At 50.5% G+C, this 18,288-nt stretch overlaps 1 protein-coding gene across 1 annotated transcript in view; it reads left to right on the plus strand.

The window, feature by feature from the left end:
* Positions 1-18,288, plus strand: part of LOC142243992 (SCO-spondin-like) — a 476,497-nt gene that overhangs the window by 371,625 nt on the left and 86,584 nt on the right. Inside the window, 11 exon segments of the mRNA XM_075316177.1 lie at positions 6,629-6,796; positions 7,007-7,138; positions 7,279-7,519; positions 7,913-8,065; positions 8,141-8,187; positions 11,535-11,705; positions 12,410-12,580; positions 12,795-12,953; positions 14,568-14,698; positions 15,322-15,443; positions 15,524-15,570. Of these exon segments, the coding sequence (XP_075172292.1) occupies positions 6,629-6,796; positions 7,007-7,138; positions 7,279-7,519; positions 7,913-8,065; positions 8,141-8,187; positions 11,535-11,705; positions 12,410-12,580; positions 12,795-12,953; positions 14,568-14,698; positions 15,322-15,443; positions 15,524-15,570 (1,542 nt within the window).

The following is an 18,288-nucleotide window of genomic DNA, read 5'->3' on the forward strand; positions in this document are numbered from 1 at the left end:
CTGGAGCACAGTATTCTGCAGCAGAGTACACCAGGGCAAGAGTAGATGTTCTCAAAACAGATGTTGCCGAGCCCCATGAGGATCCACAAAGTTTCTGAATAATATTATTACGTGCTTTCAGTTTCTGTGCCAATTTATCCAGATGGGATTTAAAAGTTAGACTTCTATCAAGGGTTACACCTAAGTACTTAGGATTGAAATTGTGTTTAACAGATTGGCCTTCAAATTGTACTTTAAGTTCAGTCTTGGCACTTGCATTGTGTAAATGAAAGCAACAAACTTCCATTTTTGAAGGGTTAGGTTTTAATCTCCATTGTCGGAAGTACTTTCCCATTACACTAAGATCTTTTGTAAGAACGTCCTCTGCTTCCTCCATTGTTTTGCTTACCATAGCAAGTGCCCAGTCATCGGCATATCCAAATTTCCGTGACACTGTTTTAGGAATATCAGCTAGGTACAGGGCAAACAGGAGAGGTGCCAGCACTGATCCCTGGGCCAGTCCGTTGTTTAAAGATTTCTTACAACTGGTTGAATCGCCCATAATAAGATGAAAAGTTCGATTTGCAATCATATTGTTCAAGAGGTACATCATTTTCTTACATGGAATCACCTTCAGAAATTTATATAAAAGTCCTTCCCTCCACACAGTATCATATGCAGCAGAGAGATCGATAAACGCCACTGAAGCTTTCTTGTTCTTCTGAAATTCAGCTTCAATGAGAGTTGTCAAAGCTAAGACTTGGTCACTACAGTTTCGAGCAGGTCTGAAGCCGGCTTGCTCTATAGGTATTGAGTCGAAAATCTTTAGACTGATCTTGTTATATATTAAGCGTTCTAAGAGCTTATATAAGCAACTCAACAAGGCAATGGGTCTATAGCTTGATGGATTATCTTCAGGCTTCCCAGGTTTTAACAATGCAATTATTTTGGCATGTTTTAATTTACTAGGGACTTGAGCATTCTCCATAATATCTGAGAAGAACTTTGCCATCCATTTTTTCGCATAAGGTCCACAGTTTTTGAGAAATTCAGGATGGATCCCATCAGAGCCGGGAGCTTTGTTAATTTTAGTTTCAGCAAGGGCAATTTCAATGTCACAGGTTGTAAAAGCACGTGAGTATTCTTCAGATGGCGCCACTGATGATTTTAGTAGCTTAAACTTACTTTTAACTTCTATGGTGTGAGCTCGGTCTTTTGGGCTTCTTGATATGTTCACAATATGTGCTGCAATTTGATTTGAAGTTATAGAATTCGTTTTGTGTTTTACTTTACGATTTCCTTCTAGTTTTCTTAAAAGAGACCATGCTTTTCTGCTGGACCTTTTAAAGTCCAAATTCTCAACTGTTTCCATCCATTTAATACAACGTGCTGCATTCAGTTTGTTCAACAATTCCTCACCAATTTCCCCATCTTCACTCTCAAGAAATTGTCTGTACAGTTGTTCACATTCATCAGACCATCCTGGGATATATTCTTTGCGAAAGCCACGTGGTATTGATTTCTTTGCAGCTGTAATAACTGCTTTACAAAACCGTTCATAGTTTTTACTGATTGGTGGTATCCATCCGATACACTTATCAAGATGATCTGCAAACTTCTTCCAGTTGGCTTTGGCAAGGTTCCATCGAGGACGCGGATACGATGTTACAAGAGGAATAGATACTCCAATGGTGATGATGACAGGGCGATGCTGGCTACGAGGGAAATGTTTGACAACACATCGAGATGTAGACAAAGGTTGATTGTTTCTATTGCGTGAGACAAAACATAAGTCAGGATTGTATCCTCTCTGCCAGGCTGCTGACTGGAAAGTTGAAAAGTCCTTTGCATCAAAAACGAGGAATATATTATGCGCTTCAGACCAGTTTACTAGATACTCGCCATTGTCATCGTTGCTAGCATATTGCCAAAGCTCGTGGTGGCTATTAAAATCTCCTATGTATACAGTAGGGTGTGGGTGAACATGAATGACTTCTGTGGGCCATTGTACTGCAGGAGGCTTGTAAATATTAACAATTGTGATATCGCCAACTTTGCTCACAACTTCATGGATGTCATTTTCAACAGATGTAGATACAAGCATTGTGTTTTCAATGTTACTTTTCACATATGTGGCTACACCGTAATGAGAGTCATATGTAGCACCACTTAGATCAAAGCCATAGATGGAGCCACGAACTAGGAGTTGATCTTCATTTTCAACATGCATTCTTGTGGTTTGAGGGGTTGAATAATAAATGACCCTCTGAATAAACTTTTCACAATTTAAAAAAAAAATAAAAAAAGAAATAACATTCTTTTTTGCTGCATTTCACACTTCCAGGCTGATCTACAGTCCAAATGTCACAATGCCAAGTTAATTCCGAATGTGTAAACCTGCTAAATCTGCAGGGGGTTGAATACTACTTGTAGGCACTGTGTATATATTATATATATATATATATATATATATATATATATATATATATATATATATATATATATATATATATATATATATATATATATATATATATATATATAATATAGCACTATGTATACTGTAAACTATATCTGTGAAGGGAGAAAAACAAAATAAAATACTGTCAATCTATGAGTAGAGGCACAAAATAAAAATGTATTTTCTAAGTAAATCACCATAAAATGCTTTGATGATTTTTTTTTTCTGCAAAGTTAATGTAATCATTGGGGTAGGATCAGTAAAATAAAAACAAATTATTGGTAATTTATTTTGTCAATTCCTTAATTCTCACAGTTGAACAGACAATAAGACCTTGCTCTACAAGTTTGGAGGGGTGGCATTCCAATCTTATCTCTTCCAGAGTGGTGTTACGTCACCACCGGAGTCCGCTCCATCGACTTCTTCTCCGATCACCAGGCGACGCCCTGTTCCTGCCGTGGATGGTGATGGGAGAGGAGTCGATGCCAGCGGCGCCGGTGGGTGCAGGCTCCGTTCATCCACTGGTCTGGGTTTCCTGGGGATCTGCAGTGCCAATGGCTGACTGTAGGTGGCGGGTGTCTCCCAGCTGAGGTACCATCATTCAGCTACAGCCTATGGGAAGACACCACGCCCTTTTTAATTCCTCTCCTGTCTGCTGACTTCTGCCAGAGATAGTTCTGAGAATTCTGGCTCCTGTTTCGTCCTGTGATTTCGTGTGCTGACTTCTGCGTGTTTTCTGACTACCCTTCTGCCTGCTGTTTTTTTACCTCGCTGCCTGATCCGGATTTGACCACTGCTTGTTTTCTGATTACATCCTTGTCTGCCGATTCTGTCCCTGTTCTGCTATTCCTGGTTTGACCCTGCCTGACGACTACTCTCATCGGACTGCAGCCTTCCACAGGTAGTGATCTCCAGGGCCCTGTGTAATTCCAAATCCCTGTATAGGGGTTAAAGGGTTTCAGGGTTCTGGGGGTCCTGCTTGGCGAGTGGCTTCCCTCTAGTCTGTCCATTACAGCCCGTCTGAGTCTGTGGATCCAGGCAGGCGTTACAGGTGGTTGTTTTCCTACTAGAAGTAGAGTTAAAAATCCTCATCTTCCCTTGTTCAAAGTTGGAGTAAAGTCCTGCTCCTCTTCCCTCCTCCCTTTTTGGGCAGAGTTAAAAAAACAAAATGTATCTGTTTTAAGTTTGGAGCAGCTTCTGCCCCTCCCCTCAGCCAAATACCAAAGGGGGTTTTGTATCTTTTCTCTTCAAAATACATCTCTGTTGGATCTATTTAATTCTCTTACAAATGAATGAAATAGCTTCTATCATCTCTTTGGGGTACGTCCTTTAAGATTTTTGGATTGTTCCCCCTATTCTTTCAGATATGATGCTGCAGGACTTTAAAATACTGATCATTTTATTTGGGCAGTTACACATTGCTATTTTGTATTTACCAATTCTTCAAGGTTTTCACTTATTTATATCAGACTTGCGTTTATTGGATGTCTGATTAAGCGAATATACTATTTAAATGTTTTAGTCGTTAATGTAAGGAAAAGCCCAAAAAAAGTTTATAGGGGGTGGAATTTCAACTTTGAAAGATAGAACTATTGACAGGGGCCTGGCTAAGCTGGCGGTTTGCTGGGAGTGTCTGCATTACTATGCAGTTATGTGCTTTGCTATTTGCTACTATTCTATGAACGCCTACATTTATGCATGATTCGTATGAAGCATACAACAAAGGATCCACCCTTCAGGGATTCAAAATCACAAAGAGATCTTAAATTTAAAACTTCCTATAGTCTCACCAAGCTGAAAGAATCCCAAAAATCTCAGACTATCAGAAAGTGCTTTAACATAGTAAGCCCAGCAGAATTACTTGTTCATCTAGCAGTCAGGTTTTGTTTTTCCTTCCTTTGCAGCTGCCCAGGATCTGCCTAGATCCCACCCTATAGATATGGGGGCAGTGGTGTCTGTCTCTGCTCCGGCTACTCTTTTTGTTAGAATAATCATTGATCAGACCATTTTAGAGACTGAACTTGGGTATTGATCACTCCACAATCTGATCATAGATTCTGTACGATACATAATACACACGGCTATCGTACTGGTCCATTTATCAAAACATTTATACAATATATAATTTTGTCTACAAACCTTTGAACAGCAGCCCAAGCTCTAGCCACTCTGTAACTCCCTGTATGGATCACCCATCTTCTGTCTATTTCAACAGGTACACCAAAAAGATTCAGAGAGTCAAAACCAGCGAGGACTTCTACCTTTCGCTATGGCCCTTCTCTTTGTCTTTTTACATACCTGACCATTTGGTCACAGAAATACCGCCAACCGCCACGGCTGGTGGTCGGAACCATATGGGTTTCCTTTTGGCTATAGCATGCTACTGTCAGCATTCATCAACATCAATACAATCCACCAGTGTTACAATCCAACCCCACAGATCAATGACCAGTACAATGCTAAATCCACATTTACACGCTGATCACATCCCATGCACACAGTTCACAAAGGCATAGGTAACTTTCTCAGTTCTTGGACCAGACTATTTAATACAAAATAACTCACCTGGATGAAAACTAGATCAAACTCTCATGAAAGTAAGGCAAGTGTAAGAATTAAGCTTCTTACCTTATGCTGCAGCTATAAGCATTACTATTCCCAGAGGACTGATTCTCACTCGAGATCCAGATGGCATAATGTCTGTCTCTCTCCCTGTTGAGGCACCATGTTTGTGAGTGACGTACACTCCTTCTATGCCATTGAAACTCCAAATTAGTAAGATTTTGTTTTACGAGCGCTCGGGAAATCATTGCAGCACACGCTTTGTGGTGTACTGAAAGTTTTTTGCTTTATTACATCATGTGACCAGTTTATATAGTATCTCAAAGAAAGCAATAACTCCTCAGAACTGTGCACCAATAGGAGTTGCAGGGATATATAGATATGTGAAACTTCCCCGCCCATCAGTGTTAGCTGAGCCCTTTGATATTCAGTTATAAGACACGATGGTTTCTATAAGAACAAAATGGATTGTATTTTCTCACAGAGCAAAGAAATGTGTGGTGGTGGTGGCAGTAGTAATGATGGGGGAGGTGTCAGTGATGATGGGGCAATGATAATGGGGAGGTGGTAGTGATGAAGGGGCAGTGATGATGGGGGAGGTGGCAGTGATGATGGGGCAGGTGGCAGTGATGATGGTGTTAGTGACGGTGGTGGCAGTGATGATGATGGTGGCAGTGATGGTGATGGCAGTAATGATGGGGGTGGCAGTGATGATGACGATGATGGGAGTGGTGGTATCAGTGATGATGGGGGTTGTGGCTTAGATGATGGGATGGTGGCAGTGATGATAGTGATGGTGGCAGCAATGGTGGTGGCAGTCATGGTGGTGGTAGCTATGGTGTCAGTGATGATAGGAGTGGTGGCAGTGATGATGATGATGGTGGTGGCAGTGATGATGATGATGATGGTAGTTGACGGTGGTGGCAGTGATGATGATGGTGGTGGCAGTGATGATGATGACAGGTGTGGCAGTGATGATGATGATGACAGTTGTGGCAGTGATGATGATGGTGGTGGCAGTGATGATGATGACAGTTGTGGCAGTGATGATGATGATGACAGTTGTGGCAGTGATGATGATGATGGTGGTGGCAGTGATGATGATGACAGTTGTGGCAGTGATGATGATGGTGGTAATGATGGTGGTGGCAGTGATGATGATTACAGTTGTGGCAGTGATAATGATGACAGTGGTGGCAGTGAATGATGATGGTAGTAATGATGGTGGTGGCAGTGATGATGATGATGATAATGACGGTGGTGGCAGTGATAATGATGACGGTGGTGGCAGTAATGATGATGGTGGTAATTGACGGTGGTGGCATTCATGATGATGAGTTGTGGCAGGGATGATGGGAGTGGTAGTATCAGTGATGATGGGGGTTGTGGCTTGGATGGTGGCAGTGATGATAGTGATGGTGGCAGCGATGGTGGTGGTAGCTATGGTGGTGGCAGTGATGATGGTGGCAGTGATGATAGGAGTGGTGGCAGTGATGATGATGATGGTGGTGGCAGTGATGATAATGGTAATGACGGTGGAGGCAGTGATGATGATGACGGTCGTGGCAGTGGTGATGAAGGTGACATTCTTGGACTCTCTGCCCTCTTCTCCCCGTGTCCCTTTAGTTAATGGCATCTGGTCTAAGTGGAGCCCGTGGTCGTGGTGTGACCGCTCATGTGGTGGAGGGAGGTCCGTGAGGAGCAGGTCCTGTACCAGCCCACCACCAAAGAACGGAGGAAAGGATTGCACCGGAGAGAAGTACCAAGCACGGCTCTGTAACCCCCGGCCTTGTGGTAAGAGAGACAGGGACAGCGGGTGCCCAGCGCCTCGTCTGCACCGATACATTGCAGCTAATCAGGGCTGGTTCCCCCTCACTGACAGCAGGGATGGTGCAGATCAGAGCGTGAGTTCCAGGCTGATGGAGGATTATTAACATGGGACTGCACGGACCTTCTATGATGAAACCCCTGATGCCTCTTCCCCCTCTTGTGTCCCCCTTGTAGCGGATAGCTGCCCCCCGGGTATGGAGCAGGTGGAGTGCGCTAATCATTGCCCCCGTCGTTGTGCAGATCTTCAGCAGGGGATTGTGTGTCTGGACGCAGAGTGGTGTGAGCCGGGGTGCCGCTGCCCCTCAGGTCAGTCTCCCTCTGGTGGTGGGCTCTGGTTCGAACGGTGGTGGTGGGCAGTGGTGGCAAGCGTTGGTGGTGGTATGCAGCAGTGGTAGTGGTTGGTGGTGGCGGTCAAGGCGATGCTCACCCTCTCCTTATGTTTTCAGGGTCACTCGAGCAGGACGGTCAGTGTGTCCCCCTCAGCCAGTGTGAGTGCACCGACAGCCGGGGGCAGAGCTGGACCCCCCAAAGCTTCATACAGGACGACTGCAACAACTGCACCTGTACGGAAGGCCGACTGCAGTGCAGCACAGACCCCTGCGCCCACCCCCACTGTGCCTGGAGTCAGTGGTCCGCCTGGTCCCAGTGCTCCACCACCTGCAGAACAGGCAGCCAGGCACGCTTCAGGTGACTCCCAAAGTGTGCCCTGTAAATACCATCACCAGCTATGAAGCCCCCCAACACTGGCAGCCACAGTACCCCCCAACACTGCCGGCCACAGTACCCCCCAAACACTGCCGGCCACAGTGTCCCCTAGCTGCAGGCCACAGTACCCTCCGACACTGTCAGCTCTAGTGTCCCATGAGCCATTGCCTCACCTTGCAGTGGACTCCAAGCACACGAGGCCCTATTATTGACCTCAAGTCTAAGTATCAACCTCACAGCTGCGTCACAGAGCGCACAGCTGCAGATTGTCGCTGCCTCCTGACAGCATCACACACTTTTCCGGGACTCTCCGGCAGCTGCAGCCCCATGATGAGACCTGCACTCACTGTCACCCTGTTGTTGTGTTTTTGATAGATCTCCCATAACTGAGTCCAGCAGAAGTCACTGTCCTCCTCCAGAGCAGCAATCTCGCCCCTGTCACCTGGAGATGTGCCCCTCGCTGTGCCCGCACAATGGCTCGGAGTGGAATGTGGGCGACATGTGGCTGGTGGGAGAATGTCAGCAGTGGTCAGTATCTGCAGCCAGTCGTATCTGCTGGTCATCTCCTGGTATATCACTCACCATCGGTGTTTTATCCCCCAGTATCTGCACCCCGGAGGGCAATTACTGTCAGGACATCGAGTGCAGTGGTAAGGCCTCCTCAGAACATGTCTGCACTGCAGGGATAGAACTTCTCCATCCACTACAAGCTGATTTATCTATACCAGGAACCTCAGGGGCGGAGTCTATCTCCTCTAAACCACACGCACAATTACCACATACCTACACAATGCAGAGCAGTGTGTCAGCCTGGACCCCCAGAGACATCACCCCCCAATATATAGCCAGCAGTCCAGACCCCAGAGACACCACACCCCCAATATAGAGCCAGCAGGCGGACCCCAGAGACACCACACCCCCAATATAGAGCCAGCAGGCGGACCCCAGAGACACCACACCCCCAATGTAGAGCCAGCAGGCTGAACCCCAGAGACACCACACCCGCAATATATAGCCAGCAGTCCAGACCCCAGAGACACCACACCCCCTAATATAGAGCCAGCAGGCGGACCCCAGAGACACCACACCCCCAATATAGAGCCATCAGGTGGACCCCAGAGACACCACACCCCCTAATATAGAGCCAGCAGGCGGACCCCAGAGACACCACACCCCCAATATAGAGCCAGCAGGCGGACCCCAGAGACACCACACCCCCAATATAGAGCCAGCAGGTGGACCCCAGAGACACCACACCCCCTAATATAGAGCCAGCAGGCGGACCCCAGAGACACCACACCCCCAATATAGAGCCAGCAGGCGGACCCCAGAGACACCACACCCACAATATAGAGCCAGCAGGCTGAACTCCAGAGACACCACACCCCCAATATAGAGCCAGCAGGCTGAACTCCAGAGACACCACACCCCCAATATAGAGCCAGCAGGCTGAACTCCAGAGACACCACACCCCCAATATAGAACCAGCAGGTTGAACCCCAGAGACACCACACCCCCTAATATAGAGCCAGCAGGTTGAACCCCAGAGACACCACACCCCCTAATATAGAGCCAGCAGGCCGGACCCCCAGAGACACCACACCCCCTAATATAGAGCCAGCAGGCCGGACCCCCAGAGACACCACACCCACAATATAGAGCCAGCAGTCCAGACCTCAGAGACACCACACCCACAATATAGAGCCAGCAGGCGGACCCCAGAGACACCACACCCCCAATATATAGCCAGCAGTCCAGACCCCCAGAGATATCACACCCCCTAATATAGAGCCAGCAGGCCGGACCCCCAGAGACACCACACCCCCAATATAGAACCAGCAGGCTGAACCCCAGAGACATCACACCCCCAATATATAACCAGCAGGCAGACCCCCAGAGATATCACACCCCCTAATATAGAGCCAGCAGGCCAGACCCCAGAGACACCACACCCCCAATATATAGCCAGCAGTCCAGACCCCCAGAGATATCACACCCCCTAATATAGAGCCAGCAGGCCGGACCCCCAGAGACACCACACCCCCAATATAGAACCAGCAGGCTGAACCCCAGAGAAATCACACCCCCAATATAGAGCCAGCAGGCCAGACCCCAGAGACACCACACCCCCAATATAGAACCAGCAGGCGGCCCCCAGAGACACCACACCCCCAATATAGAACCAGCAGGCGGACCCCCAGAGACACCACACCCCCAATATAGAACCAGCAGGCGGACCCCCAGAGACATCACACCCCAATATAGAACCAGCAGGCGGACCACAGAGACACCACACCCCCTAATATAGAGCCAGCAGGCGGACCCCAGAGACACCACACCCCCAATATAGAACCAGCAGGCGGCCCCCAGAGACACCACACCCCCAATATAGAACCAGCAGGCGGACCCCCAGAGACACCACACCCCCAATATAGAACCAGCAGGCGGACCCCCAGAGACATCACACCCCAATATAGAACCAGCAGGCGGACCACAGAGACACCACACCCCCAATATAGAACCAGCAGGCGGCCTCCAGAGACACCACACCCCCAATATAGAACCAGCAGGCGGCCTCCAGAGACACCACACCCCCAATATAGAGCCAGCAGGCTGAACTCCAGAGACATCACACCCCAATATAGAACCAGCAGGCCGGATCCCAGAGACACCACACCCCCAATATAGAGCCAGCAGGCTGAACCCCAGAGACACCACACCCCCAATATAGAGCCAGCAGGCGGCTTCCAGAGACACCACACCCCCAATATAGAACCAGCAGGCGGCCTCCAGAGACACCACACCCCCAATATAGAGCCAGCAGGCGGACCCCAGAGACACCACACCCCCAATATAGAACCAACAGGTGGACCCCCAGAGACACCACACATCCAATATAGAACCAGCAGGCCGGATCCCAGAGACACCACACCCCCAATATAGAACCAGCAGGCGGACCCCCAGAGACACCACACCCCCAATATAGAACCAGCAGGCGGCCCCCAGAGACACCACACCCCCAATATAGAACCAGCAGGCGGCCTCCAGAGACATCACACCCCAATATAGAACCAGCAGGCCGGATCCCAGAGACACCACACCCCCAATATAGAGCCAGCAGGCTGAACCCCAGAGACACCACACCCCCAATATAGAGCCAGCAGGCGGCCTCCAGAGACACCACACCCCCAATATAGAACCAGCAGGCGGCCTCCAGAGACACCACACCCCCAATATAGAGCCAGCAGGCGGACCCCAGAGACACCACACCCCCAATATAGAACCAACAGGTGGACCCCCAGAGACACCACACCCCCAATATAGAACCAGCAGGCCGGATCCCAGAGACACCACACCCCCAATATAGAACCAGCAGGCGGACCCCCAGAGACACCACACCCCCAATATAGAACCAGCAGGCGGCCCCCAGAGACACCACACCCCCAATATAGAACCAGCAGGCGGACCCCCAGAGACACCACACCACCAATATAGAACCAGCAGGCGGCCCCCAGAGACACCACACCCCCAATATAGAACCAGCAGGCGGCCTCCAGAGACATCACACCCCCAATATAGAATCAGCAGGCGGCCCCCAGAGACTTCACACCGACAATATAGAACCAGCAGGCGGACCCCCATAGACACCACACCCCCTAATATAGAGCCAGGAGGCGGACCCCCAGAGACACCACACCCCCTAATATAGAACCAGCAGGCGGACCCCCAGAGACATCACACCCCCAATATAGAGCCAGCAGGCGGACCCCCAGAGACACCACACCCCCTAATATAGAACCAGCAGGCGGACCCCCAGAGACATCACACCCCCAATATACAGCCAGCAGGCAGACCCCCAGAGACATCACACCCCCAATATAGAGCCAGCAGGCCAGACCCCAGAGACATCACACCCCCAATATAGAGCCAGCAGGCCAGACCCCTAGAACGGCAGCGGGACGTTTATAATACATTGCTCCTCCTGTGCCCCCTCTAGTTAGTGGCTCGTGGACCCCGTGGTCTTCATGGTCAGGATGTCCAGTTACTTGTGGATCCGCAGTTCAGATTCGGAGCCGAGCTTGTATCAATCCTCCCCCCCGGAACAATGGTTCAGACTGCGAGGGTCCAGACACAGAGAGGCGGGAATGTACCAACCAGCCATGTGAGGGTGAGAAGAGTGGTCTGTGGTACTGACCCCGGCGGATGTCACTGGCATCTGACCGGATCGGGCATATCGGCGAGATTAGTATAATGTCAATTGGCAGTCAGGTGATAGTATACATTTATCATGGGAATGGGGCAGATCGTAGGAATCAGGGGATAGGGCAGATTATTAGAATTGGGTAAATGAGGATGGGGCAGAAGATCATAGGGATCAGAGGATGGGACAGATCACTGGGATTAGGGGATGGGGAAGATTATTAGAATTGTGAAAATAATGTGGATGGGGCAGATTGTAAGGATCAAAGGATCGGGCAGATCATAGGGATTAGGAGATGAGGCACATCATGGGGATTAGGGGATGGGGTAGGTCATAGGGATCAGGGGATAGGGAACATTGTTAGAATTGGTTAAATAATGGAGATGGAGCAGATTCCACGGATCCAGGGATGGGGGAGGTTGTAGGGATCCAGGGATGGGGGAGGTTGTAGGGATCCAGGGATGGAGGAGGTTGTAGGGATCCAGGGATGGGGGAGGTTGTAGGGATCCAGGGATGGAGGAGGTTGTAGGGATCCAGGGATGGGGGAAGTTGTAGGGATCCAGGGATGGGGGAGGTTGTAGGGATCGGTGATGGGGCAGATCGTAGGGATCAGGGATGGGGCAGATCGTAGGGATCGGGGGATGCTCACAATGATATGTCTCTCCCTGCAGGCAGCGCCCTCTGTGGCTGGACGGACTGGAGCGTCTGCTCCCGCAGCTGTGGTACTGGCCTCCGCAGCCGGACATGGCGCTGTGATTGCCGGAACACAGAGACCCCAAACCATGAGTGTGACAGCAGAGAGCGCGAGCAGACTGAGGCGTGCTACCTGCAGCCCTGTGAAGGTACATTGTAGTTCCTGGTCATACATGTACCTGTCCTGTAGTGATGGCTCCGGTCATACATGTACCTGTCCTGTAGTGATGGCTCTGGTCATACAAGTACCTGTCCTGTAGTGATGGCTCCGGTCATACATGTACCTGTCCTGATGGCTCTGGTCATACACTACCTGTTTTATATACATACGTCTATCTGTATATTATCTGGTCTGTTTGCCAGTGATCTGCTCCTGGGGTCCGTGGAGTCGGTGGTCCAACTGCTCCTGTCACTCATTGCTGCAGCATAGGTACCGGGAGGCTGTGGGCCCTGTATTTGAAGGAGACACATGTGATTCTCTTGGCTCTGAAGTTCTTCTTTGTAACACGTCCCAGTGCTCTGGTGAGAACAGTCATATCTTATAATGTTGTCTGGTGGGGCAAGTGATGACCTCAGGATGTGACCTGGGATGTGTTGTGACCTGACGATGTGACTCTGGGTATGTGGTGACGTTGAGAAGTGACCCAGGGCATGTGGTGACCTCAGGATGTGACATGGGGTGTGTGGTGACTTCGGGATGTGACTAGGGGTTTGTGGTGACCTTGGGATCTGTCTTGGGGTGTGTGTTGGGTGACCTCGAGAACTGACCTAGGGCTTGTGGTGACCTCGGGAAGTCACTTTGGGCATGTGGTGACCTTGGGAAGTGACCCGGTGCGTGTGGTGATCTTCGGATGTGCCCTGGGGAAAGTGGTGACCTCGGGAAATGCCCTGGGGTGTGTTGTGACCTTTGGAAGTGACCCGGGGCATGTGGTGACCTCGGGAAGTGATCCAGGGGATGTGGTGACCTCATGAAGTGACTCGGGACGTGTGGTGACTTTCAGGATGTGATCCGTGGCGTGTGGTGAAATTGGAATGTGCCCCGGGGCATGGTGTAATCTTGGGATGTGACTCAGAGCGAGTGATGACCTCAGGGTGTGTAGTGACATCAGGATGTTACCAGGGGTGTGTGGTGACATCGAGATGTGACCAGGGATATGTGGGGATCTTGGGATGTGTCCTGAGGCATGTGGTGACCTCGGGAAGTGACCCTGAGCATGTGGTGACCTGGGGCGTGTGATGACCTTGGGAGGTGACCCGGGGCATGTGGTGACCTTGGGAGGTGACCCGGGGCGTGTGGTGACCTTTGAAGTGACGCGGGGTGTGTGGTGACCTCGGTAGGTGACCCCAGATGTGTGGTGACCCGGGTCGTGTGGTGATCTTGGGATGTGTCCTGGGGCAAATGGTAACCTCAGGAAATGCCCTGGGGTGTGTTGTGACCACTGGAAGTGACCTGGGGTATGTGGTGACCTCAGGTAGTGATTCAGGACGTGTGGTGACCTCAGGAAGTGCCCCTGGCTGTGTGGTGACCTCATGAAGTGACCCGATGCGTGTGTTGACCTCGGGAAGTGACCCGGGATGTGTGGTGACCTTTGAGATGTGATTCGGGGCATGTGGTGATCCCGGAATGTGCCCCAGAGTGTGTGGTGATCTTGGGATGTGACTCCGGGTGTGTGGTGACCTCAGGATGTGACTCGGGGGTGTGTGGTGATCTCAGGAAGTGATCCTGGGTGTGTGGGGACCTCAGGATGTGACTCGGGGTGTGTGGTGATCTCAGGAAGGGATCCTGGGTGTATGGTGATCTTAGGATGGGACCCAGGGTGTGTGGTGATCTTGGGATGTGAATCCGGGTGTGTAGTGACCTCAGGATGTGACTCGGGGTGTGTGGTGATCTCAGGAAGGGATCCTGGGTGTGTGGTGACCTCGGGAAATGACCTGGGAGCTGTGGAGACCTCGAGACGTGAATCGGGATGTGTGGTGACCTCAGGATGGGACCCAGGGTGCGTGGTGACCTTGGGATGAGATACATGGTGTGTAGTGACCTCTGGATGTAACACATGGTGTGTGGTGACCTCGGGATGTTACTTGGGGTGTTTGGAAATTTCAGGATGTGACTCTGTTTTGCCTCTCCTTTTACAGAGTCCAGCTGCCCTCCGCCATTTGTATTCAGCTCCTGCGGATCTCCTTGTAGTAGCCTCTGCTCCTCCAGACATGGGTCAGATGGGTGCCAGGAATTACCTTCCTGTCACCCTGGGTGTTACTGCCCCCAGGTGAGTAGTGGTTAGATTTTGTTGGAGGGTGGGGCGTATAGTCAGAGTGTAGTTCTTATAGTCAGAGAGTGGGGTGTGTAGTTGGAGGGCAGGGCGCGGAGTCGGAGGGCATGGATGGGTCAGGTGGGTTTCATGATTTACCTTCCTGTCACCCCGCATGTTACTGCCCCTGGGTGAGTAGTTTTCAGATTTCTGTCAGCTGGTGGGGCGTATAGTTGGAAGGTGAGGTGTGTAGTCGGAGGGCAGGGTGCAGAGTCGGAGGGCATTGATGGGACAGGTGGGTTTCATAATTTACCTTCCTGTCACCCCGCGTGTTACTGCCCCCGGGTGAGTAGTGGTCAGATTTCTGTTGGAGGGTGGGGAGTGTAGTTGGAGGGTGAGGTGTGTAGTCGGAGGGCAGGGTGCAGAGTCGGAGGGCGTGGAAGAGTCTGATGGGTCACAGGATTTACCCTCCTGTCACCCTGGGTGTTACTGCCACAGGGTGAGAAGTGGTCAGACTTCTGTCGTAGAGCGGGGCGCGTAGTCTGAGGGCGGAACACGTAGTCTGAGGGCGGGGCATGGTGTCTCAGGGTGGGGCGTGGGCCCTGTATTTGTGGATCACATGGTGACGTTCTCCCCCTCAGGGACTGTTGGAGCAGGACGGTGCATGTGTGCCCCCTGCAGACTGCCACTGTCTCTACATCTCCCAGTCACAGACAGCATATCTGAGCCCTGAGCAGACCGTCCATGATGGGTGCAGAGAATGGTCAGTATGTAATAGGGCAAAAGATGGCCGATATAATGAGGAGTCCTAGTCATGTGACCCCTGATATTCGTCTTTTACAGCACTTGCCAGCAGGGGGAGCTGAAGTGTAACAGAAGGAACTGCCCAGGTAAGTGATGGGGACTGACCTGAGCGAGGGCCCAAGAGGAGAGATTTAGTGCATCACAACAGTGCCTGAATATTACCACACCCACCAGCCCTCCTCCAATTAATTCAGACCACACCCACAAGCCCCCCCTGACTAATGTGGATCATACTCACCAGCCAATGATGCCATCACAATATAGCACAATGCAGATGTTAGGGTTGACCTGGTGAGGGGCATTGGTTAATTTGTAGATCACAGTGAGCAGCACGGGCCGGAGGCGTTGATGCAGAGGAGCTGTATATGCTGTATGGCACGGGGCAGTTGAGACCAGTAGAGCTGGATATGCTGAGTAGCATCATTAAGCCCAGTAGTAGCTGATTGCAGGATAGTCAGGAGCAGCTGAGGAAGTGATTAGACCTCCGCTGGAGCAGAAGCCCATGGAAGAAGGCTTGACCCCTGGTGAGGCAGCCGAGTGCAGTACCACCTGAATACTCAGGGGCTGAGGAGCCACCTGCATAGGCCTTTTATGATGAGAGCAGAGGTGAATGTCAGCTTAGCACAGAGGAAGGAAGGAACAGAGCCGGACCAGCAGAGGATAGTCCCCCTTACCCTTTTAGGGCCTCTCCCAGAAGAGTCTGTCATAGAGTACAGAGGATGATTTGTATGAAACTTCTTGAGCAAGGCTGGTGTTATGTCTTTTCCAAGGACCCAGCTCCATTCTTCAGAAACATATCTCTCCCAGTCTGTCAAGTAGAAAAGATTCCCACCATGTTTTCTTACACCCAGAATTTCTTTTCCTTCCTTCCCCAGCATCCGCATCAGAGACAGTATCTGCCTAGATAGAGGACATTAAATGAGCAGAGGATGTAGTAGGGAAGTGCTCGTCAAGGAGGGGGCCGGCCCTAATCCGCGCAGGTGCCGCCTTCCCCCCAGGGAGACTCTGGATATGCAGCGGACTTTGGGCGGGGTGCATGGCACTTACTTGCTGCTTCGGGTGTGTGCTGAGCACCCCTTCTGCCAGTGGTCGATGTAGGCGGGTAGTTAGACATATGACATCAGAGTTCACTTAGCCAATCAGAGTTGTTTGCTTTTTATTCTTCACACCCTTATGACAGACATGGCCTTCCTTGCTCTCTCTGTGGAGTGCTACTCTTTGTGCTGTCCCCCGCTATCTCGGACCACGTCCTCCATACTCCGTGGTCTGTGCTTCCTTGCACCTAATACTACACACCTTCATCCGCTTCTGGGCCCCGATAGCTCTCTAGCCAGACAACTCTCTAAGCCCAGCAGGGTGAGCTATAGGCTCCGGACCTCCAGAGGTTACCTCAGGGTTTCCTGACTGGCCCTAGCACCGAGCCCACATCTTCTCACTTTGAACCCACTTATTTGACTGACGTCCTCTGGAGTCCCCCTCTCCTAGCCATCCACCCTGTCACCTGACACTCTTCCCTTTTCTACTTTAACCCTTTCTAACCTAACATGGCTTCTTAATTCACTTTACCACTGACTAAACTTGTCCTCTAGATGGCAGCATTTGGCAACTTGATACAGTCTTAGCACTGCTACCTCCGGAACCTACCCATCTCTAAACATTTCAATATCAATATATACGTTTGTACTATTCAACAGCGTACACATAAAACACAGCATATTTACATTATAGGGTCTTGCCCACCTGTTGCATTCTGTCCCACTCAGAGCTCGAAATGCCTCATTTTCATATGAACTAACAGAATGGATTGAGATTTCAAAGACCTGCAGAACTAAATATACTGGCTGGTAAGTGGAGCAGTACGGACCAGAGGTGATGATGCAGGAGAACTGGATGTGACAACAGGCATGTGGAGCAGCACAGACCAGAGGTGATGATGCGGGAGAACTGGATGTGACAGCAGGCATGTGAAGCAGTACGGACGGAGGCGATGATGCAGGAGAACTGGATGTGACAACAGGCATGTGGAGCAGCACAGGCCAGAGGTGATGATGCGGGAGAACTGGATGTGACAGCAGGCATGTGAAGCAGTACGGACGGAGGCGATGATGCAGGAGAACTGGATGTGACAGCAGGCATGTGGAGCAGCACAGGCCAGAGGTGATGATGCAGGAGAACTGGATGTGACAACAGGCATGTGGAGCAGCACAGACCAGAGGTGATGATGCGGGAGAACTGGATGTGACAGCAGGCATGTGGAGCAGCACAGACCAGAGGTGATGATGCAGGAGAACTGGATGTGACAACAGGCATGTGGAACAGCACAGGCCAGAGGCAATGATGCAGGAGAACTGGATGTGACAGCAGGCATGTGAAGCAGTACGGACGGAGGCGATGATGCAGGAGAACTGGATGTGATGGTCGGGATTTGGAGCTGAATGGACCAAAGGCGATGATACAGGAGAATTGGATGTGCCAGCAGGCATGTGGAGCAGCACAGGCCAGAGGTGATGATGCATGAGAACTGGATGTGCTGGCCGGCATGTGGAGCAGTACGAGCCAGATTAAATGATGAAGGAACTGGATGTGCCAGCCAAGATGTTAAGCAGCACGAACCCAAGGCAATGATGCAGCAGAGCTAGATGTGTTGACCGACATGTGGAGTAGCTTGGACCAGACGTGATCATGCAGGAGAACTGGATGTGTCGGCCTACATGTGGACAGCATGGACCAGAGGCGATGATGCAGCAGAAGTAAATGTGGCAGCCGGCATGTGGAGCAACACTGACCAAATGCAATAATGCAGC

The sequence above is a fragment of the Anomaloglossus baeobatrachus genome, chromosome 6 (assembly GCF_048569485.1).
Source record: "Anomaloglossus baeobatrachus isolate aAnoBae1 chromosome 6, aAnoBae1.hap1, whole genome shotgun sequence".
In the NCBI taxonomy this organism is placed as follows: Eukaryota; Metazoa; Chordata; class Amphibia; order Anura; family Aromobatidae; genus Anomaloglossus; species Anomaloglossus baeobatrachus.